This window comes from Myxocyprinus asiaticus, chromosome 39 (genome assembly GCF_019703515.2).
Source record: "Myxocyprinus asiaticus isolate MX2 ecotype Aquarium Trade chromosome 39, UBuf_Myxa_2, whole genome shotgun sequence".
Taxonomy (NCBI): domain Eukaryota; kingdom Metazoa; phylum Chordata; class Actinopteri; order Cypriniformes; family Catostomidae; genus Myxocyprinus; species Myxocyprinus asiaticus.
The window spans coordinates 14,178,648-14,204,121 of NC_059382.1; the positions used below are offsets into that span (position 1 = coordinate 14,178,648).

A 25,474-nucleotide genomic window follows, 5' to 3' on the forward strand; every position below is an offset into this window, starting at 1 on the left:
CACTTTATTTAGTTGACCAGCTACTGAAAAGCTTGCTTCTAAAACATCCAGGCCAATTTAACTGTTACACTTGTGTAAAATCACCATGCAACAACTGCTTTTTGCAGCACAATGAGCTAGTTGCTAACAGCTAGCGGTCGTGTTATTGTTTATGGTCAGTAATGTTTGTGTCGCGTTTAAGATGATGTCACGGCAGTAGAGGTGGTGCAACTATGACGATCAGCCAATAATCCCACCCACGTTGAGGCGGCACTAAACTGCAGGTGTCGAGTCGAACCGTAACGTGCAGTGGAAAAGTGCCAAAAAACTCAGAACCAGAAAAGCCTTCATGTCAAAATGAAAGTTTGATTCAAAATGAAAGCTTGACGCATGAAATGTAAGAAATTGTGACAGAAATATTGTATCCTACTAATGTTTAGTAAAATGTATTTTATTATTATTATTAATTATTATTATTATGCTGAACCTACTGTATATCTCACAAGCAAGAGTGCTGTTGTACAGAACAGAGGTTTTTATCAATGTTTTCATTTATATTGTGATGCTCTGTTGTACAGCACTTTAATTGAAAAAATAAGACCAATGTTGTGTTTTTGATTATGTTGTGAGGATCTTTACTCAAGCACTTCATTTGATTAAAAAAAGAACAAAATGTTTGTTAAAAAGTAATTGTTCTTTTTTCATTTGATTAAAGTTTGGATTCATTTGATTAGACACAATTTTGATGATAAAATTGAATTAAACTTTAAAATATGAAATGCAAAAAATAAAATTGGAAAACGTGGGATTTGGGAAAAATTGAAATAGAATTTAGAAAAAAAATAAAACTGATTTCATAAGGTCTAACTTAAAAAACTTGAAGCAATGTTTGCTGAATTTAAAAACACTAAAAGAAAACATGCTATTGTTTTCATTTATTATTTACATACAAATTTTTAATTTTAAAAGGCAAGGAGTGTGTTCAATAGCATATTACCTATTTTACTGTGGTATCGAAATTGGTATCGAAAATTCTGAATCAGTCATTAAAAAGCCCATATAGCCACTAGTTGTGTTTGTGTTAGAAGGTGTTTCCGATTTGCATTGATGCAAGGAATGTTCTATTACATGTTTTTACTTTGCAGAAACTATCGATTTTAAACCCTAACAATAACAAAATTTTAAATTTAAGACAGGGCCATTGCCTTGGGAGACCAGGGGCCGGTTGCATAAACATAGCCATTAACTTAAGACTGCGTCTAACAATTAGTTTGACTAGCTAAAGATGACATAGAAAGCCTGTTGCATAAAACAAGATCACAGCTGTCTTTAGTAAGACAGTCTAATTTGCATTGCATTGTGTTGCTATCCTTTTCTGCATATCGCTGTCCCCTTCGGCATATCGCGGCGCTGTTTTGTGGCCCGTTCTGCATAACGCGGCAGCCCGTTTCGCGGCCGGCCCACCGGGAAAAGTCCCGGTTCTCCCGATGGCCAGTCTGCCCCAAATAATAAAAAACACATGACATTTTGTTACCATCGTTGAAGTCAAAGTCTTCTACAAAGTCTCAAATCAAGCCCCTTTCAGCCCTCAACTGAAGCCCCCACAAGCTCAGCTGACAGTTATTTTCCATGGCGACATGAAATGTAAACAAACGTTAGCCTAGGTGTCTGCTGTCTTGCATTTTGTTCTTAAATTAGACTGATCTAAGTTTTTATGCAACTGACTGAAAAAATGAAGACTAACATTTTAGACGACTAACTAGTAAGACTAGTCTAAAGCATTTTTATGCAACCGGCCCCTGGTCACCCTGGAGTCAAGTGTCCAATGCTTTCCCGTTCCCATTAGTTTTACCTGCACGTCTCATGTCTGACCATGTATTCATACACAAGAAAGTGTGTTTCACACAACAAATCACACAACCACAGTGGCGGTTAAGAAAGCTGACAATTTAAACCATTAGGAAAAAGCCTGATTTGATTGAGTACTGTATTCAGACACCCTTGACATTGAACCTATAATTAAACAGCCATCCTCTGAACGTGATAACATTTCGTGTTGCTTATCCATATGCATATGTACACAGTAAAAGCACAATTTTGCTCAGTGTCTATAATTAATTTGTTTGAAATAGCAGTTAGTTGCTGACTGCCCACCTCTAAAAGTTGCTTACACAACATGCTGTACCGTTGGGCAGTATAACCTAATATATCAGAAACATTAGTTATTAATAATATGTGTGTTCTACAATATCTTTGACATTATTGCATAATCTTTGAGCCTTTGAGTTTTTGCCAATATTCTGGTCTTGAAATCAGGGAAAAGTTCAGAAATTCAGTCAAAAGTGACTAGAGTATGAAAGACTTGTAGATGACAAAAAAAACAACAACAACATGTTCCTGTTAAAATCACTGAAGTATCTTTCTGATTCACTCAAAGTCTGCTTTGCTAAATAGCAAAATTCCCAGATTTCTTGAGTATAACTCATAGTAAAGTAATAGTTCCAAACCTGTATGTTTTTCTTTCCCTCTTGGAAAACAAAAGGAGATGTTTTGAAGAATTGAATTGATGCTAAATTGTAATATGCAGAATCGTGCAGATTTAAAAGCTACGGTAAAAGGCAAGATTATCAATGACTGACTTAAATTAGTTCCTTACATAAAACTATCATATAACTATAGAATACTTGGTATATAGTGCACAATTTGTGTGGACTATATTTTATGGCACTTTTATGATGCTTTTTTTGGAGCTTAACAGCCCCTGGTTTTAATATGTTTTTCCATATGTGTTCCATGGAAGAAAGTCATATGAGTACTATAGAGCGACGTGATTTTGAATAATGATGACAGAATTGTCTTTTATTCTTTTTACTCTTATTAAATATGATACAAGTGTGTAGTCACACTGATGCTTTTGTAATGTTATGTACACAATATGCGTTATATTGGAGCCTATACAATTTCCATTACAGTTTCCTATACCTGCTGGATTACAAGTCTGTCAAACAGAATAGAGCATTTGTGAATTAAACTAACCTTTGCTGGATTTTCACACAATGGAAGACCCACCCTCACAGCCGTAAACACATTTAACTAATGAGTAACACAAGGAGAGCCGATAACCTCTGTGAAAGAAATTTTTGGAAGAAGATCTGTGAAAACAGAGAACCTGTAATGTCACATATATTGTGTGTGTTCCACAGCTGTGTGAATCGGCCTGGCCATTGTTAGCATGGCCACGAGGGAAGCTTATTCACTCAGCTGGTGTGTCAAACCACAGTGTGACAGATAAACCAGTTCTTAATCAGAGATCCAAATTTCCATGCTTGTCCATCTCTTTGGCTTTGAGGCTGGATAGGCAATCACAAATCATTTAAAGTATGTTGTCTCTCATGTTCGCTTAAATGCAAAGTCATAAATGTACTCACCCTCATGTTGTTCCATAATCTTCCATAATGTTACCCTAAAGTTTTACATGTATGCATGTTTTTCCTGACTTGGTAGGTTCCATTCAACAGTTCTTTTGTTTGATGTTTTTCCAATTATTTCATAACATAACACTATTTCAAGGTATAGGCGTTACTAGACCCCCTGTCTTTCATTTCAGCCCCCCTAAACATCTACAATTAATCCGTCAGTCCCCTTCAAATCTGTGATTATATAATCTCTCTTCAAGCTTGCTGAAAACAGTGGCTGAAGTAAGATATGTAAGGGATAATGTACAGTCAGTCAGTCGTCATTGCAAAATAAACCCCAATAGGGCTATCAACAGGGCTGAGTGACTAAATAAACATTTTTTTAAATTAAATATGACCAAAATTCGAATTATATTTGAATTTTAAAGACATTACAGTATTTCAGGTAAGGGAAAAAAGCTACAAGACATCTGAGTTTTAAATCGATTTTGACTCCTAGGTCCACAAAAGGCCACAACGAATCAATTTAAACCAAACAAAACCATGTTATAGCTATTGTTATATCTGAATGTGAACAATGTGTCAGTTCACATTCTCAAGTCTTAAGGAATTAAGTAAAACAAGAAAAGAAACACTTCAATAGATGGTTCTATGTTAATTTAGTTTTGCACATTAGCCTGTACCAGCTCCATGGTACTACCACAGACTCAAGTTTCATAATACTGACGGTACCACAGTATTTTTCATTAAATACAGTTGTATGAATGCATCAGTGGCGATTGCTTTAAGATTACACAGGAAGCACTGCTTCCCTTAAAATTTCATTAAAATTCCCTTAAAATAGTTTCTCAAATTGCATATAATCTCTCTGTAATTCAGATAATTATTGTCCCAGTTCAATATTTTAAGTAGCAAAAGTGTGCAATAGCATACTACACTTCAGTAACGGATGTTTGTTCCATTGATGTTATCTGCATGATTACGTCTGTCACAGTTAGCAGACACACGTCCCATAGAACGCGTCCCATTGAGTTCAGTGGAGCAAAAGATTGATGTTTATTGGACAAGGGGCTCTAAACGTGCCATTTTGGGTCACGCCCAGACGGCGTGCCTCTCTGGGAGTCTACGGGAGCTTCGTGAGCGCTATTTGCATATGGGGAAATGATCTGATTGTTGATTGGACAGTGGACTTTCAATCAATGTATTTTTATCCCGTCTGGAAGCCTGGCTTCTCTATATGATGATTGGTCGAGCTCTCAAATGGCCAATCATTGAAACAGTGATCCAGTGAGTGACAGCATTTCAAATTAAAACACAATCGCTGTCAATCAGCAGGTGCAGAGAAGTTTCTCATGCTTAAAAAGAGTGAAGTCTCACACCCGCAATACTGGGCCAAAATCAAATGAGCAGACTTTCTCTGCTGGCCATTGGGAAGAAAATTGTCAAACAGCTGGAGAAGAAACCATGCTGGCATGACTAAGTAATTGACCATTTCCTGCATAAAAATTTGAGATAGGACTTCACATTTAAGGACAATTCACTTTAAATTAATGAACAAGAAATACTGATGTATGTTTAATTGTGTAGAAATCATTTTATTACATGAGAAGAAATAAATAGCAGAGTCTCTAGAAACAGCTGAACAGCTCAACATCCAGTATGCATCTGAGTTATGTTGTTTTTTTTCGTTTTTTTCATTTTTGCAAAAATGACAGTCTGACTTCTCATTATCCCACTTATTAGAAGATTACTTGCCAGATAAATAAATAAATTGACACATGCGCAGGGACGTGCACAGACATTTTGGGGGACAGGGGCTCAAGTGGAAAAAAAGGGCACTTCTCATAATTATTTATAAAAAAAAAAATGTTTTATACAAAACATTAAAGTATTAACACAACTCTGACTTCCATACCAATTTATTTTAATTCCCTCATACTCACGCAATTGTTTCATACTCAACAGATTTCTACAAAATAATCAGTTCACACAGAGACCATGGTCTTCTTTAGTATTCACTAGGTTTATCACAAGAGCAGGCAACAGCAAAGGAAACTATGCCAACAATGTGCATGTTTTCTATGCTACTAGTTTCAAGTATATATTTAGAATAAATGACTGCACCAAGGAGAGGGACATAGTTTCACTAATAATTTGTTTATTTTGCACAAGGCAATAAATCGTTTTAGATGAGAAGCCTACGATCAAAATTATGAAGTTACTGTTTAAGGCAGGACACTTTTTTCATGTAGTGGTCAATTTTGAGATTTTGGTCTATTTTGCTTCCATGTCTTCTTTTACTCTAATGGAAAGAAAACTTCCAAAATACACATTTAGATGGTGTTTGTTTAAAGCCTACTACCCTCCATCTGTTTGCATCTGTAGATTTCTTCTAAATGAACCAAAACAAGCTAATCTGCATATTTAAACATAACATTTCAGGGGGAAAGACTCTTGATGTAAGTCATTAACTGGGGAAGTTCTGTGGTTATATGCTATAGTTATTTTGTTTATCCTATTCACCTGCAGTGCCTTGTCAAATGTATGCAAATTAGCGCTTTTTAATTAGTTAATGCCTAATTTGTATATCAATGTGGCGATTGTGATGACGTTATTAGACACAAATTTTACTGTAATCACCTGTAGTGTCTCCATTAAGTACAGTACATTAGCTTGTATGGCCATGATATATTGCCTTAGCTCAACTTTAGCTAACTTATTACATTAGCTAGTAGCTCATGAGTCATGCATGTTAGCAAGACACAAGTTAACTATATTTGGCTTTTGGCTTTTGGTTAATTAGCTGTAAAGTCGAGGCACTGGTAGCTTAGTCTTTTGTTCATCACCACTCACCTCCACACAAGCCAAGAAAAACACAACTGGGATAGGAGCTGGGAGGGGCTGCTGCCTGCCTGTGTGTCTGATGTGCCGATGTGTGCTGCACTGCCTCGCAGAGACGTGGAGGGAGAGAGAGAGGGATAGAGAGAGAGAGGGATAGAGAGAGGGAGGGAGGGAGGGCATCGGAACTCAACAAAGTCTCAACTCCCGACCTGATATTTTGATTTTTTATTCAATAAATATATTTGTTTGACAGGGAAGCTGTGCGCAAACAGGAATATATATATATATTCATTTATATAAAAAAAATTTAAAAACACCCTAGAAAAAAGCGCACTTTCTCTCGAGAAAGAAAAAGGGCAGGTGCTCAAGCCCCCTTTGATATCTATGTGTGCACGTGCCTGCACATGCGCCACGCCAAATATGCCACTATTACTGATATACATGAGACTGATCTCACGGGAAAATCTGCAACAGAAGGTCAATTGTTTTGTCTGCTACAACTAGACTATGCTTTCCCAATGTCTGAATCCAACCCAAACCCTAAACCTAACCCTAACAGTACTGAGATCAAAACAGCATTCTTTTACTTTTGTGCAAATTTATTCTGTAATCTCACTAATTGAAATTTAGGAATATTCTGATACCGATACTGGTAACGGAATCGTGTCCAATACCGCGCTGATGTACAGTACTTGTAATCGTGCTCATAAAAGTGCTTCGATACCAAAAACCGATACCATTTGATGTACAAAAGTAATTCCGTAAACATTCAGTGCACAAATTAAAATCATGTTGTTCTAGTGGGATTATTAAACCACAAAGGCTGCGATTGAATAAGATAAACAAATAGTTTACTGTACATGTGCTGCGCACTTCAAATGTGAGCAGTTGTGAATGTGTGGAGCCAGTGTTGTGCCGTCACCGGCTGCTTTTAGAGCTCCTTGGCTCATACACGGAAAACTTGTTTGTCTGTTTGTAGTACATGACAGCGAGCAGAGCGCTAATGCACTTTGTAGCATGAGGCACATACAGTCTACATATTTATTTTATTAAATAGCAGCATCCTGCAGTTTAATCACACTGGGTCACGTAGCGGCCTGCATTTCCGAAAGTGAGAAGCTACCATCAAAAACACACAGAAAAGGGCTTTATTCCAAAATAAAAGCTTCCACCAAAATAAAAACTCATTTTAAATGAAAAAATTATATCAGAAATATATCACTACTGTATACATTAGTTATGTATTATTCACTGGAATTCTACTACTACTACTACTAATAATAATAATAATAATAATAAATAGTAATTGTATTATATTTAAGCAATATCTCACATCAGTGATGCACTGTTATGCAGCACTTTATTTGACAAAAATAATACAATATTATTTTGAAAATTAATTGTTCTATTTCCATTTGACTGAAATTTTAATTAATTCATTTATTTAAACACCATTTTTATGATAAAATTGAAATAAACTGTTGATATGGAGGTATCGGTATGGGCAAGTATCAGTAGTATCGGAACTCTTACTTTTTCTAAAAAAAAAATGTATTGTCACATCCGTACAACAACAACAAAATCAAAAGGGATCTGACATCAAAGGCACAGCGCAGGCAATTTTCAGTCTGTGAACAATCAAATGGTGATGCTTTTCTGGTATTCGAAACATTATGTCCGATTTGGGGTCGAACTAACATTGATTTCCCATGTGATTATGTTGTATACATCAACTGACAAACATATGCAATTTAAATTGGTTTATTAAACAAATTCGAGAAAAATTGGATCTCATTACCTCTACAGATCAAATTAGGCAAGGGGCTAAGCCCCTGTATGGCTGAAATCCTTATATCGCCCTTGTTTCAGGTCTCATTAAGTACCTTAGAAACTAATTTCTTTGTGCTTTAGATTGTCAGTATTGTGATGAGCATGGTGATATCATTGACCAGTCGCTCTGCACAGGTGTCCCTGACTATTCATGGCCTCATTTCCAGGGTTATTGGAGATAAGATCCAACATCGGAGTGCTTTGTTCTTTATGATCACCTGCCTATAGAGGGGAAATGGGAGTGACAGGTCTTTATTCTATGCTTGATGTCACCGCAGTGATCGTGGATAAAGACCAGATATGTTTGTTTAAACAGTGTCAACAGATCTGCCGCTTTTGAGTAATGCAAACTGTGATATTATCGGAGTGGAAAATGCACACAAACTCTGTTTTTTGTTCAGAATTTTTTTGTTTGTCAGCCTGCTCTGTTTCCCCTTACACTTTTTTTTTTTATCTCCTAACCCAAATGAAAATGAAGGCAGGTTGATAACTTTCCAGAGGTTTATATTCCATCATCTTTAAGTCTCTTTAGCCTGTGTTGCTTTCAATTTATCTGTATTAAAGGCAGGCTTGGAGAGTAACAGATTACTTGTAACGCCGTTAGGTAATTAGGATACAAAAAAATTAGATAACTATAATCTGTTACAGTTACATAAAAAACATCATAATTAGATTACAATTAAAAATCATTTAAATTGGGATTACTGTCTGGATTACAAATTTTAATTTCTGACAAAAGAAATGACATATTTTCCTGACATAAAGTGATACAGACAGCTGTTTGTTTAGAGCAGGGGTCGGCAAACTATGGCACGTGTGCCAGCATTGGCACACGGAGGGGTAATCACTGGCACGCCAGCAACGGCGAGAGAGGAGTAGACTATTTAATTTATTTGAAATTCCGCACCTGCATTCCATTCGTGTTTTCATCAGCTGAATAGGTTAAAATGTGACAAGACTGCAGTACCCAACTGACTCGCGCAGTGCGTGCAAGCCATTCGCACTTCACTTTCAGTTAATTGCACAAGTTAAAACACGCTCGGTTTCCTTCGATCAGGCTGCGCGGATGACAGCCTACATTCCGTGTTTCGTTTGTTTCTTTCTGTTTTCAGAACAACACGTGATGTAATAAGGAAAACACCATTATTAATAATTGAGATTTCCAACCCTCCTTAAACCATGGTCTTAAACCATTCACCGAAAAGGGCTAAAAAGTTGATTGACTTGTGATGTGCAAATGGCTTGCATGCGCAGCGCGAGTCTCGTCGCACTTTAATACTGTTTAGCCTCCCATTCAGCTGATGAAAACACACTGCGTTATCATGAGGAAGGATTACATCAAAATGTAGATTGGAATGCAGGTGTGAAAAACTTCATATAAGTAAAATAGCCTGCTCCTCTCTCGCTATTGCTTGCGTGCTAGTGATTACCCCTCTGTGTGATTTTGAAAAAAGTATGACGTAATTTAAGAAATATTTAAGATTACAATTTCGTGATCAGTAATTAAATTAAGTAAATCAAAGTAAGCAAATTTGTGACATTAACTGTGTTAACTCATTTTGTACAAAAAGACGGGTTTTCTTTCATGAAATCACTTTTACAAGATGCTCTGTGAAAATTCACATGCAGGATCATGATTATTTCATCATCGTCGGGTTTTGCACAAATTGCCCAAAAATGGCACAGCCATTAACCAGGAAAATAAAAAATGGCACTCATGTCAAAAAGGTTGCCGACCCTTGGTTTAGAGTGAGAGATGGTTTAGAGGAGTGTTCTCTTCGGGTTCTCTCTCATGACTCACTTGACTCCTACTGTCGCATGCGCAAATAACACCTGTCTCACATCAGCACTCTGCTTTCAAGGCAAACAGTTGCTTCATCGCAATGGCCACGGAAGAACATGCATTATGTTCTTGGAAATTTCAACATTTTTCGCACTTTAAAAGAGAAAAGCGAAACAACATTAAAGTTAAGTGGAATTTATGCCTTCCAGCTGTGAAGATGCTCTCATTATCCAAAGACCTGAGAAATTTAAGGTAATAAGAGCCACACAGAAATCACATTAGCTAGGTTAGCTAAAATTTGTTAATATTAAAATGTGTTAAAATGAGTTAGCCTTAGTGCTCAAAGAAATCCGTGGCCCTCATCATTTGGCGGCAGCAGGAATAGCTGCCAATACTGACATAGAAATCCCTTGGTTTTCTTTTTGGAATCAAAACATTTTTTCCCCTTTAAAATCCTCCTTAAACATAAACATCAGCCATAAAATCAGCCATAAACTGTTAGCTGTTGATGTTTGACTTTGGTTCATGAGCAAGCAGAGGAAAGACACTCTCCAGCATTTAATTATGACAGTACTAACGAATACAGTCGGAAGTCAATGAATAGTGCAAATTACAATTACCTATACACACTAACTGCAATACATGGTAGAATTACACTTTGTAGTGTTTTTGAATCTGAGGTATGTTCTGTCAGATTTAGTTTAATGTTAACCAATACATAATTCAGTGCATCTGTTCTGATTATATTTGCTTTATGGGATATTGTATTTTTCTTTGGCAGACAGAGAACTCGCCTGAGTTGTGGGGGCCTGGGTAGCTCAGCGAGAATTGACGCTGACTACCACCCCTAGAGTCACGAGTTCAAATCCAGGGTGTGCTGAGTGACTCCAGCCAGGTCTCCTAAGAAACCAAATTGGCCGGTTGCTAGGGAGGGTAGAGTCACATGGGGTAACCTCCTCGTGGTCGCCATAATGTGTGGTTCTCGCTTTCGGAGTTATGCGTGGATGCAGCAGAAAATAGCGTGAAGCCTCCACACACGCTACGTCTCCGCGGTAATGCGCTCAACAAGCAATGTGATAAGATTGACTGTCTCAGATGCAGAGGCAACTGAGATTCGTCCTCCGCCACCTGGATTGAGGCGAGTCACTATGCCACCATGAGGATTTAGAGTGCATTGGGAATTGGGCATTCCAAATTGGAGAGAAAATAAAAAAAAAAAAAAGAATTGTTCCACATTAACAGCTCATTTTTATGTTTTCTTGGTTGGGTGCAGTGTACATGTTTGTTTTCTTTAGATATTAACAACTACAACAGTACTCATAATATTACTCAGACATGTCCTGTTTGCATTCAAAGCATAATTTTATGTTTTAGAGATCGTATTGATTTATCTTGACTTTATTTACATATGTGCCCTTGTGGTAATCCAAAAGTAATTAAAAGTAATCTGATTACATTAATTTCGTATTTCTGTAATTGGGTTACGTTACTGATTACATTTATTGTTAAGTAATCAATAATCTGTAACAGTTACATTAAAAAAGTAACCCTCCCAACCCTGATTAAAGGATACATTGTTATCTGCCACTATGAGATACTGATATTGGAGCAGAATGACAGATCGGATTAGAGAACTGGTTTTCAGGCCCCTGTTTATGTATCAGTCTCCGTTATTGGCCCCAGGCAGGGCAGCGGACCACTGCTGTTATCTCATATTTCCTACTGCTTGAAAGCATCAGGCTTATAAACAATATCTCAAGAATAGGGAAGTGCTGTGTCACTGGGGCACATGGTACCTGACCTATTTGTTTCTGTTTTTGACTGATCTGATGACATGGTGAGTGAGTTTTTTCCACAGTGCAAGCCTTAAAGGAATAGTTCACCGATTTACTTGCTGCACTGTCATGACTGGAAATAGCCTCCCAGGAGCTTTCCAAAAATGGCCGCCAGTGGACTGGCTTTGTCCTGAGGAATCTTTTTCTTATCTTTTTACCCTTTTAAATGCTGATGCTGGTATCATGGCCTACTGAGTGCTAAAAAAAATAATTTTCCATGGAAAATGTGGAAGTCTCAGTTACTCTAAAGTGTACTGTATATCAATTTCTGTTTAATTCCAGTATTATAAGGTGATTCAGAGCAGAATTATTTGGTTCATGGGAAACTGGTCTGGTTAAGAGTTTTGGATTGCTTTTAGTAATCTGAATCATGTTGAGTCATTTCTCCAAATTGTTCAGCTATTCCTAAATTTAAAATGATTTCAACATGCTTTGAAATTGTGAAATTAGTTACAGTTACAGTAAAAGCCCACATAACAAAATAAACTACATTTTGTGTAACTCTAAAATTCTCAGCTTTTTTATTAAATGTGTGTGAAATAGTATTGTCCTGTGGAAATGAGTGTCTGGAGGAATTCCTTCATGTTGTTAGTAGTGATGTTGTCACATGGATGGGCAGGTCTTGCATGCCTGTTTATTTCTATTTAGTTAGTTTGAATCTCTCTCATTTTATCTCTTCTGTAAAGCCTCTGTCCATTTCTCTGAGAATTTATAAACAATCCCAATCAAACAGCAGACTTGGTTTTCCACCAGGCACAGTAGCTTTGCCACACATCACTATGTAAGGGATAATGACCAGTAAGCCAGTTGTTATTGCAAAATAAACCTACTGGGACAAATAATTTGTTCCATATATAGTTTCTGTTTTCAGGATTATGAAGTTGAAACATTTTGTAAAAAAGGCTTGCATTTGCTAGGAGCATGTAGGTCACCTGTCTGTAATGATGGCAGACTGGAGAAGGCAGGATCCAATTGCAGTTTTTAATAAAAACTCAGAAAAAACACAAAACACTAGAGTCAATGCAAAACTAGAACACAAAGCACATTACAGTCTGAATTAACAGAACAAAAACAGACAATGAACCGAGGAAAACACAGAGATGATGAAACTAGGGACACCTGACACTAATGAACACAAGGACCAATGAACAAAGACCATGAAAAAGAACTACAAAACCCATAAACAAACGAAAGACTAAATGAACAGTTAACATACTTAGCGACCCCTGGTGGTCACCCGGGTAACCCTTCCACTGTCTCAACATAATGTATACTGTTTCTTATTTATTGAATTTCCTCCTGTTAACAGATACATATAATCAGTTTGATCTGTCTAAGCAGGAAAAAATGCTTCAGACATACAAAGTTTTTTTTCACATTGAAAAAATGTTAACCTAAAAAATGTGGTAGTAACTGCTTTTATTACAACAAAACTAACTTTAAGGATTTAATCAGGTAGAAATAACCATTAAAAGGTTACAATTAATGGAAAAATGAACAAAAACAAGAAATAATAAAAGAACGGTAACAATTGCAGGTTACCACTTTTGAGGCGAGAAAAATACTTTATGCAGCTACGCATAGTCGCTTACGCCGATGCAAGCGTATGACCAGTGTGTTGCCAACATGTGGTAAGGTTGAACACATTAATATGCTTTCCTGAGTTACTGTGGCAAATATCAATACTCAAGGGGGTGATAGAGTTATCTTCAGAAGTCTGTTATTAAGCTGGATGTGTCATCATTCAGGTGAGTTGCTATAAATATATTGACTTTAACTTGCTCAGTTCAAAGTGTTGCTCCACCATGATAATAGTTGGCTTGAAAGAGAAAACTCACCATAGAAGCCGACAGTTCATGACTTATGTCCGCTATAGCATCCCTTGCAGCAACGTTGAGAAGAATGCAATGCATGCTTGCGTTGTGAATTGCGGTCTGACATATTTTGGAACGCAATAATGCACAAAATCTAGCTTGCATAGCTAGAAGCGTCTGCGCTCACATACTTGTGTAGAGTATATTTTGGCCAGTGCAGTAAGAAATTCAGCTAGATATTTTGTTTCAGTATATACAAACCTTGGAGAACAAAATGGAGCTTTGTAAGAAATAATCAATCAGTTGAACTACAAACATGCCAGTGAGGGAATTACCAAGGTTAGGGGTGCACTGAAAACCCTAATAAGTTCTTTACACTCATTTGATTGAGTAAACTCATTCCCTCAATTCCACTGAGTAATGGGGTCTCCCAAAACCTTAGTATTTAAGTACAATTAACTTGGTTTTCAAGTAGAGTGAACTTAACTATTTAAGTTGAGTTAACTACATGCAAATAGACTTAACTCAGATTTGAATTTAAATATTGTTGTTTCTACTGTTGTACATTTTAATTGAATTGATTCGATTTTAGATCAAACAACAGCACAGCTCAAAAAAAGAAGATAACTGATTCTAGGTCAGTTATTAAATCATTCTTTACAGAAATGCATATATGCACTTCAGCTGCACATGCACAGAGAGAACTGAGATAGTGTGACCAGGGTCCAACTTGACCAAAGAGACACAGATCACCCTAATGGTGACATTACACCAAACATCTATTTGCAACAAAGCATAAATAATACAACAAAAGAGCTAAAACATCTATGAATTCTTAATTACAATTAATTAAATTCCCCAATCTGCTCCCTCTGACCTAGGAAACATAATTCAAGCAGCAAGGGATCGTGGGTATTCCCCGTAGCCTCAATTTTGTTCTCAATAGTTTGAGTTATTAACACTTCAAACCTTAAGGCTATGGATTTTTAAGAAAAATAAGTTCAGTGAACTTAAATATTTGAGTTATGAGTCCAAAACCTGACATTTCAAGTAATACTTAATTAAGACAACTTGATTTTTACAGTAATGGTTTACAGTGTGGGGATAGGAAAACATACACTCTGATCCACACTGTATCACAAAACAAATCCAAAATGCTGCCCTGGAAACTTTAGAATTTCTCTATCATAACCAAGATAACAAATATCGCAGTGACTCTTAAAATTGTAAATAAAGAAAAATACTAAAGGCCACTCCGAAACTCACTAGGAGGTACTAAAACCTCACATAATTGCTCTTTGTCCTCTTTTTACAGATGGATGTTCCTGGACAGACCAAAGAACATTAGTCATTGAGCATGACTGTTTCATACTGCTAAAAAAGCCCTGACCTCCATCTGAAAACACATTGGTGATCATTTCCAAGGATTAATGGCACGTTATCCATCCAGCTTGCATTTGCTCTTGTAGCTATGACTTTATGTCCTTGACTTGCATGTACAGCTCTCAGAGAGGCTACAGGACTAGCCATGAAACGAGGTAGAGATTTGTGACACGTCAGTCCTACCATGCTAGAACAGGGTGGGCTACAGTGTTATGATCACAACATAACACATGAAAGCTAAAAAGAAACCTCTGGCCCCCTTAGTCTTATCCTTAAGTATGGCTTGAGTTGGGTCCTTAGGAAGCTCAGCCAATCTTAATGATTATATTAGTCTTTGATGAACCAAAGAGACCATGTGTAACATTTCAACCTCGTGCAATGTTGACTCGAACATTGACCAGTTCTTCCAGCCAGCGCTGTATATTATTATCATCATTCTTGGCTTCCCCACCAACTGTATGGCCCTGTGGGCTGCTTACATGCAGGTCAAACAGAAGAATGAGCTGGGCGTCTACTTGATGAACCTCTGTGTGGCTGACCTCTTGTACATAGCCACGTTGCCACTGTGGATAGACTATTTTCTTCACCATGACAACTGGATCCACGGCCAGGTGTCATGCAAGCTCTTTGGATTCATCTTCTACACTAACATTTACGTCAGCATTGCCTTCCTTTGCTGCATATCAATGGATCGGTATTTGGCAGTAGCTCATCCCCTTAAATTCGCCAAAGTTCGTAGGGTCAAAACAGCTTTGCTAGTCAGCGCGGTTGTCTGGGTCACGGAAGTAGTGGCTAACTCTGCACCTCTCTTCCATGATGAACTCTTCAAGGATCGCTTCAACCACACCTTCTGCTTTGAGAAGTACCCCATGCAGGACTGGGTGGCTGGTATGAACCTGTACCGCACTTTCCTGGGCTTCTTGGCACCCTGGAGTGTGATGCTGGCCGCATATAGAGGTATTCTGAGAGCTGTGCGAGGTAACGTCTCCACCGAGCGACAAGAGAAGGCCAAAATTAAGAGGCTGGCCCTCAGTTTGATCCTCATTGTCCTCCTCTGCTTTGCTCCCTACCACGTCCTACTTTTGTGGCGAAGTGTGGTCTTCCTCAGCAACCCCTGTGACTGTGGTGCAGAGGAGGACTTGTTTGGTGCATATCATGTGACTCTAGCGCTCACCAGCCTCAATTGCGTGGCAGACCCTATACTATACTGTTTTGTCAACGAAGGGGCCCGTCATGATGTGGGTCGGGCCCTTGCCACCCTTTTGGGTCTCTTCCATCGGGGTCAAAAAGATGCACTGATGGGGGCGTCCATCACCGTAGAGACACCCCTGGCAATGAAGAAACCCGATTTCTATGGTGAGGTCAAGAGTAATGCCTATAAGTCTGAAATTAAAGTGCTCAAAGAGGAGTGCCTTCAAATGACCATTCTCAGTGTTAAGAAGTGAAATTATATGTGGACTTAGGCATAGTTCACCCCAAAGGAAAATTCTGTCATTTACTCTCTTGCATGTTGTTTCAAACCCATGTGAATTTCTTCCATGGAACATAAAAGGAGACGTTAGGCAGAATGACAGCCCCAATCACCATTCACTTTCATTATTTGGAAAAAAGATGCAATGAAACTGAATGGTGACTAGGACTACAATACATTGCCTTTTGTATTCCTACAGTTTTTTTAGGGTGAACTATCCCTTTAAGTGGCCCCAAGAAGTATTTCAACACTTAACCCACACTTTAAACTGTGTGAAATTAATTTAATTAGATATTAAAATATCTAACCAAATGGTATCTGCGAATAAATAAATTAATGCAAGACCTTTCCTTAGAACAAATTAATTAAGACAACTACTTTTTTGTCTCAATTTAGAGCACTATATCTAATAATTATGATTTGATTAATGGCACTTGGTTCAATATTTTGTTATATAATGCAATTACATTCATACATTTTTAAATTGTGGCTGAAGTTAGGGATGCACTGATATGAAAATTTTAGCCAATACGATAACGATATATTTACCAAAATTGCCAATAAATCTAAATCTGGATATAAATCTTTTGTCTGATTACAAAAACAAAAGGCTCACCTTATAAAGCCACATCTGGAGCACTTCTAATGAAATAAATAATGTAAAGTGGATTATTGTTTCAGTTGCAGAAAACAAGAAACCTGCAAGAAACATCTAAAACTTTTTAAATTATTTACTAAATGTAGCCTAATTTGAACTAGTTAAATAAAGAAATGTTACATTCCTATAGCCAACTTCCTTTTATTTAAATCTGCAATTTAAAATTAATTTAATGAGTGAGATACTTTTAGAAATACTGTGCATTGCACTTGATTCAAACCTGTGGAAAGACAAAACTAAGGAATGCAAACAAGTCTCAAACTCACTGCAAACACTACAATATGCTTTAACATACAAAAAGAAACAAAATGCATGTGACAAATAAATACTGTATAATGGAGTGTTTACTCAGATCCAGTATGATCCTCTAAAGCAAAGCCAGAAGGCACCAGTCAAAACCCATATGATGAGTAGCATGTGCCTGAAAAAGACATAATTTATTGGCATTAATATATCAGCTCAATTTTCATATTCGATGACGCATAACTTTAAAATTCACATTTATCAGCCGAGACCGATATGGCCGCCGATATATTGTGCATCCCTAGCTGAAGTGTAAATAAGTTTTGGGATGTGTATGCATACGTATGAAGACACACTTCTGAAGATAACTATAACAACAGCCGTGTACCTCAAATTTTCCCAGAAACACTGTCTATGATGAAATCTGATGTCTTTTATTTGGAGATGAGTATAACCAATGAGAGCAAATTGTTGATGTTCCCTTCTCCTTTTGAATGTTTTATATGTACAGTATGTGTTCTAATGCCTGTCATTTGTGTCTATTCTTTCAGATTGTGCAGGAAATATATTCTGCTATCCCTGTTTTGACTTACAAAAGCATTGTTGCTCATTTTAAGCAACTTCAAGGTTATTTATTTTCCAACTCAAATCACATTGAATGGTGCCTTATGATATGTCAATATTACAGACCTCATCCTAATATACTCTATAAACAAAGCCTTGAGTGGCTTAACAGGACCATGTCCAGAGAAACATGTTTCTCTCAGCTGTCTCTTTTGATTTCATACTTTCTTTTCAGTGACCCAGAGACACCCAAAATGGAAACTGTTGTCAAACAATGAGCTTTGCAGTTGTTTACATTTTTTGTTCAGTTGTTATCCAGGTGCCCTATTGCAGCCTACTAAACTGTAAGTCTGGAATGTCAGCAATGAAAAAGTGCAATGTAATGGATTTGCTGTTATGCCAAACTAAAATAAATGATGCCAGTTCTTTTTTGTTGTAATGCACATCTCTTTTTTTTATTATTGCTGTAGTTAATTTTTTCTTGCACAACAGATGCAGAAAAGGGAAGCAAAAATTATATTTAAATGAAAAATGAAAGTAAAGGGATAGTTCACCCCAAAATTAAAAAATATGTCATCATTTACTCACCCTCATGTTGTTCTAAACTCTTGCAACTTTTTTTCTTGCACAACAGGAGGTTAGGGAGAATCACAACATCAGTCACCATTCACTTTCACTGTTTGGAAAAATGATGCAGGGAAAGTGTATGGTGACTGAGACTCCATTTGTGTTCAATGGAAGAAAGTCATACAGGTTTGGAACAACATGAGTGTGAGTAAATTATGACAGAATTTTCTTTTTGAGTGAACTATCCATTTAATGGAATTCATTCATATTTCATTGAAGTATTGACTCTGTCTCAGATGTTTTTCCCTACGATTCCTCAAAATTAATAAGGATTGCCTATAGTTCAGATAATTTGGTCTTGATGAGAAATGTTTGAGTTCACATTGAAATCTCTGACTCTTTAATGCAGACTAATATCTTGGCCAATCTGAGCACAGTTGTTGAAATCATTTCTGAAACTTAATGGGCTCCCTTCTCAGCAGAAAGAAATAAAACTTTAACAAAAGTCTCAGTTTACTCTCCAGTTCATCTCTTTTGTGATTTTTCTTACCCACAGTCAAGGTTAAAAACACCAGGCTTTATTACATGAAAATGTTTTAAGAATTTCGACATGAGGTCATTAAGTTTACTCTTTGGATAAACTACCAAACATTAAGGCAACTTGTGCCCTTTCAAGTCGAGATGGTGTACTTGAGTCAGTGTGACTCCCACCATGCTGTAAAGAAGATGCAGGCTGCTTGTAAAGAGTCTCAGCTGATTAATAGAGCAGAACACATAGTTGATAGTAAAAATGCTCAGGTGGGGGTATTCTCACATATTCTATAAACACAAGATGTTGTCACCAAAATATTTATGTATGCTATTTAAATCCACTGATTCCAGTGTGTCATTCTGTACAGAGCAATGTTAAAACTTTCTGTCCCAAGGATCTGTTTTCCCATCACTTTAGTGTTAAATTTTTTATTTATTTTTTGTCAAGGACATTTTTGTCAAGTAATTCGTATGTGTGTTGTGTTCTGCGCCTTCTAGCTGTGTTAAACTCACCCATTTAATCTGTGTGTGTATATGTGTGCACTTGTTCTGCATTGTGGGTATGTTATGGTCTCACCCCCTTGTTTTCTGTGTGTGTGTGTGTGTGTGTGTGTGTGTGTGTGTGTGTGTGTGTGTGTGTGTGTGTGTTATGCATTGTGGCTGATTTATAGATTTTGACAAAATTGTTGTGTTATAGCACCACCAGTTAATTTGTGTGTGTGTGTGTGTGTGTGTGTGTGTGTTTTGCACTCTGCATGCTGTATAGTCTTATCCCTTCATTTCTGTGTGTGTTTGTTCTGCATTGTGGATGATTTATAGATTGTATTTGACAAATAATAAAAAATGCTCTGTTTTTAGCCTTTTCCATTCATTTAGACTCCAATGGTCGGTCAATTTTGACAGTGAACAGTAAAGGTGTTGCTTTTTTATGACCAATTAGAATTATCGAATCAATTGTCCAATTGTTTTTTGTGTGTTCAGATGGGAAGTGGAGGAAAAGTCACCAAGTCTTGTAACGCTCAGATAAAGGAACCCATTTTTAAATTTTTGTCAAGTAATTCACCACTAATATTGGCACAGTAAGTCAGTGTAGTATTGCGTGCATTAGGCATTCCTAGGAGACCTATTGCATTAAAAACTACAATGACTTTATGCACAATTATTAGTGTGCAATGCCAAAGTCATGTGTTCGGTTTCCAGTGAACACACAAACTAAATGTAGTTTAAGTTGCTTTGGATAAAAAAAAAAGCATCTGCTAAATGTGCAAGCATAAAATGTAAAGCATATGATGATATTTGACTGTATTTTGGTGTTCCTGTTGCTCAACTGATAGAGCATGGCATGAGCAACACCAAGGTCATGGGTTTAATTCCCAGGGAATTTGGGAAAAAGCATCTACCAAATGCATGAATGTAATTCATACTTAAACTTTCTGCTCAAGAAGGGCAGCTCACTTTACTTTTCACCGTCATTTTTGTCCAGAAGCAGGTGAACATTTCTTCTTCCCTGAAGTAAAAACAATAAAATTAAACACTTCTTTTGGGATTTTATGTTTTTTTAGTTCTTATTTACATATTAATTTCTCAATTTCACCATTCAATTACATATGCAAAGAGGCAAATTTATGTAACTTGACTACAGTAAAAACCTAGTTAAAACATGAAGAAATATGAGAATGTCTCATGTACTGGGGGCAGATTGCAATTATCTAGTGAAAAAAGAAAAATAACATGACTTGAAAATCATTATATGACAATAATAGCCAGTAATTTTAAATTTTATTACAAGTTTTACATTTGGTTATATATTTAGACAATATTTGGTTATATTTATGAAACTATTATTTGTCAAAGTTTAGCATTTGTTTTTTAATTGTTTTAATTATCAGTTTTTGCAATGATGTCACATTATGCTTACAGTCAAACCTGACCATGGTGTTTCAAAGAGAAGACAGAACAATTGTTTTGTTACCAATCATTTATTTCAAACATTAAAATGTAATAACTCAAAGTAAATTAATAATAATGTCAAGAAAATCAACAGTAATAAACAGGGAGATCAGCCACAATGCAAAACAAACACACAGAAATGAAGACTATAAAACACGGAGTGCAAAACATACACACCCACACTCAGACTTTGTTCTTTGTGTGTGTGTGTGTATGTGTGTGTGGGCGGGTTTGGGTTGTTTACGAGGACATTTTTTTAGGTTATAAACTGGTAATTACAAGGTTATTATGTTATAAATGTGGTTTATGAGGACATTTCTAGTGTCCCCATAATTCAAATCACTTATAAAACATACGAAACTGAAAATGTAAAAATGCAGAAAGTTTTTTGTGAGGGTTAGGTTTAGGGGTAGAGTTAGGGGATAGAATCTATAGTCCATACAGTATAAAAATCATTATGTCTATGGAGAGTCCTCATAAGGATAGCCACACCAACATATGTGTGTGTATGTGTGTGTGCATTTTCACACACACATGTGTGTGCGTATGTGAGTGTGTGTGTTGCGTTCTGCGCCTTCTAGCTGTGTTAAACTCACCCATTTAATCTGTGTGTGTATGTGTGTGTATATGTATGCGCTTGTTCTGCATTGTGGGTATGTTATGGTCTCACCCCCTTGTTTTCTGTGTGTGTGTGTGTGTGTGTGTGTGTGTGTGTGTGTGTGTGTTATGCATTGTGGCTGATCTATAGATTTTGACAAAATTGTTGTGTTATAGTGCCACCAGCTAATTTGAGTGTGTGTGTGTTTTTTGCATTCTGCATGTTGTATAGTCTTACCCCTTCATTTCTGTGTGTGTTTGTTCTGCATTGTGGATGATTTATAGATTGTATTTGACAAATAATAAAAAATGCTCTGTTTTTTAGCCTTTCCTATTCATTTAGACTCCAATGGTTGGTCAATTTTGACAGTGAACAGTAAAGGTGTTGCTTTTTTTATGACCAATTAGACTTATTGAATCAATTGTCCAATTGTTTTTTGTGTGTTCAGATGGGAAGTGGAGGAAAAGTCACCAAGTCTTGAACCGCTCAGATAAAGGAAACCATTTTTATTACATTGGAAAAATGTATTTCAGGTAAAAAATTACCGAACAGAATAGGAAGGTTAAAAGAAAAAAGATACTAAATTTGTGTCATGTTTTATACTCACTTCTTTCCAAAGTGTGGAAGTGAAAAATATGCAAAATCCCCTTTAAGCTTCATCACCGTGTGTTTATTTATAGAAATGTTCAATAGCACTGCCTTACTTGCCAATGTTTACCTTTCAACATCTGCTTGACTGAAGTCATGACTTTATGCTCCTTCTTATTCAACAATGTACTTCAGCACACCACCCATCTGTCCAAGGTCAGTGTTCACAGGGTCACGTTTCTTCTTATGGAAACACAATGCCTTGGCACTTTGGCTCTGCGTTGGTGCAGTGTGGCCAGTCAGTGACCTGGAAAGGAGAAATGTCAATGGGTTCTTATCTGAAAGTGTCAGACTGTATCAGCCTGCTGACCAAATGTTCAACCTGCCTGTGGATCAGAAGAAGATATAAATTAAATTTTATTTATGGTAAAATAAAAATGGTACCAAGAATGATGCAGGTACACAACCAAAGGTTTGGAAAAACTTTATTTATTTTTCTCATGGTCCTTAAAAGCTTTTGATCTAAATGCTTATGCTTGAAATTTGTAGACAAATATAAATTGTGCCTATATATTAATTTCTTTACAAAATTAAAATGTTGATTATTATTATTTTTCAATGGATGAGTCGAATCGGATGGACATACTGTTTATAAAGTATAAATAGAAAAACTAATAAAGTAGTAAATAGTAAAGACCGAAAATAGTAATCATAATTAATTAGTTGGTGTGTCCAATCTTTTGACTGGTATTGTTTTGTTGTATGTTGTCAGTACTGCAAGTGTAATGATGTCTGCAAAAACAGATTTCATGTAATGGAACTTCCTTATGAATAAGTAATAAGGCAATATCTTCCTTAGAGGATGCTGCTGATGACTTTTCCCAACTATATGCCATGCTCACTGTGCAAAGGGGGAATACTGTGGGCAACTTGAACTGTATCTCTTGTTTATCTAGGAATAAGTCAAGTTCTCATTGAGACTCTATAATATTATGTGTTGTGTGTGATCCCATCTGTGTTTTATTACAGTGACACTGGACATTGAATTTACCATATTATTATCAGAAAACACTGTTGCCACTGACAAAAGCTGGCTATATTTGAATTGCACACTCACAGATAGCTTGTGAAAACTGTTCTCCTGGTCCCCACAGAAATACATTTTTTTCTATTTAATTTGTTAATTAATTTATTTACTGGCCGATGTGTATTTATTTACACAACAAAATGACTTTGATATTTCTAGAGCCCACTTAGATTTGTATGTATGCACTTGTGTAATCTGAGCATTACAAGTCACAGTGTAATTTATTGCCTGCTGTCAGTAATCAGCAGAGCAAATTAGGAGGCAAAGCCCTTATTTCAGATGAGAGATTCTCTCCCACTCATTACCATCCTCCAGAGAAATACTACAGCATAGAGGGCTGATTTAACACCACAGTCAATAGCAGACACATTCGTCCAAATGGCAAAAGAAACGGTAATGGGAGAAACACCGGAGAGGATGGTCTCACCTAGTTAGAATAAACTAATTGTGTCATTTTGAAAGCATAAGGTATTGCTTATGATGGTAGGAAAAGCAGTAAAATTGTGTTTTCCGAGAAAAAGGTGTCACTGTGTAAAAGAGGTGTTTTTTCTTCTTTTCATTGTTATGCTTGACAGGCTGTGAACTATAATTACAATTTGTTTCACTGCACTTTGTACAATGGTTAAAGCAATATTTTGGACCTTGTGTCACAGCTGACCCATGTGAACTCTTGACCCATGGCAACTTTTTTATTTGGTCTGGTCTTTAGACTGCACTCATTGTGACCTAATGTACATATTGTACTAGGTTAAATTGCATAATCCCTGCAATATTTTAGAACTAATGAGCCTTTATTTGAAATTATGATATACAATTAACTAATATTATATAATTAACTAAGATTTTGTTTCATGAGGAAAAACATTTATCCTTCATTAGACAGCTCTCTGGAAAACTTCATTCTGATTGGTAAATATATGCCATGTCCAGTATGTTGTGTATTGTCATATGTCTTTTAGTTGTACCTGATAGTGGTGACTGTGTACAATCCGGTGCAAAACAAATAAACTACACTGATGAGCCAAAACATTATGACCACTCACTGGTGAAGCGAATAACATTGATCATCTCCTAACAAGGGCACATGTCAAGGTCTGGGTAGATAAGATGGTAAGCGAATAATCAGTTCTTGTAGTCAATGTGTTCAATGTAGGAGAAATATGCAGGAGTAAAGACCTGAGCGACTTTGACAAGGACCAAATTGTTATGGCCAGATGACTGGGTCAGAGCATCTCTGAAACGGCAAGGCGTGTGGGGTGCTCCAGGTCAGCATTGGTGAGTACCTACCGACAGTGGTCCGAGGAGGGACAAACCATAAACTAGTGACAGGGTGTTGGGTGCCCAAGACTCTTTGATGCATGAGGGCAATGAAGAATATCCCGTCTGGTCTGAACCGACAGAAAGTGTACTGTGGCACAAGTCACAGAAAATTTGAATGATGGTTATGGGAGGAATGTGTCACAGTACACAGTGCATCGCACCCTGCTGCGTATGGGGCTGCATAGCCGCAGATCGGTCAGAGTGCCCATGATGACTCGAAATGCTTATGCTGTTGAATGACTGTCGAAAATCGCCTACAATGGGTACACAAGCGTTGTCACTGGACCTTGAAACAGTGGAAGAAGGTTGCCTGGTCCAACGAGTCCCGTTTTCTTTTACATTACGTGGATGGCCATGTACGTGTGTGCCGTTTACCTGGGGAAGTGATGGCACCAGGATGCACTGTGGGAAGACAACAAGCCGGTGGAGAGAGTGTGATGCTCTGGGCAATGTTCTGGTTGGAAACGCTGGGTCCGGCCATTCATGTGGACGTCAATTTGACATGTGCCACCTACCTAAACATCATTGCAGACCAGCTACACCCCTTCATGGCAATGGTATTCCCTGATGGCAGTGGTCTCTTTCAGCAGGATAATGTGCCCTGCCACACTGTTCGGGAATGGTTTGAGGAACATGATGAAGAGTTCAAGGTGTTGCCCTGGCCTCCAAATTCCCCAGATGTCAATCCAATTAAGCATCTGTGTGATGTGCTGGACCAACAATTCCGATCCACTGCGCCTCCACCACGCAACTTACAGGGCTTGAAGGATCTGCTGCCAATGTCTTGGTGCTAGATACCACAGGACACATTCAGAGGTCTTGTAGAGTCCATGCCTCGGTGGGTCGGCATTGTTTTAGCAGTACACGGAGGACCAACAGCATATTATGCAGGTCATGTTTTGGCTCATCAGTGTATATTCGATCATTGGCCCAGGTGACCGATTTTCTATGTCTTTCATATTGGTCCACAGTCTTTTTATTCTCACATGATAAAAAATGGTTTATCAGGGGTCTGA

General features: G+C 37.2%; 1 protein-coding gene across 2 annotated transcripts in view; it reads left to right on the top strand.

Moving 5' to 3' along the window:
* LOC127429956 (G-protein coupled receptor 4-like) overlaps positions 1-18,236 on the top strand; it is a 44,449-nt gene extending 26,213 nt beyond the window's left edge. For both annotated transcript variants that reach the window (XM_051679354.1, XM_051679355.1), the window contains exon 2: positions 14,814-18,236. In XM_051679354.1, the coding sequence (XP_051535314.1) occupies positions 15,235-16,326 (1,092 nt within the window). In that variant the 5' untranslated portion in view covers positions 14,814-15,234 and the 3' untranslated portion in view covers positions 16,327-18,236. The remainder of the gene's footprint in view (positions 1-14,813) is intronic.
* Positions 18,237-25,474: the final 7,238 nt, after the last annotated feature.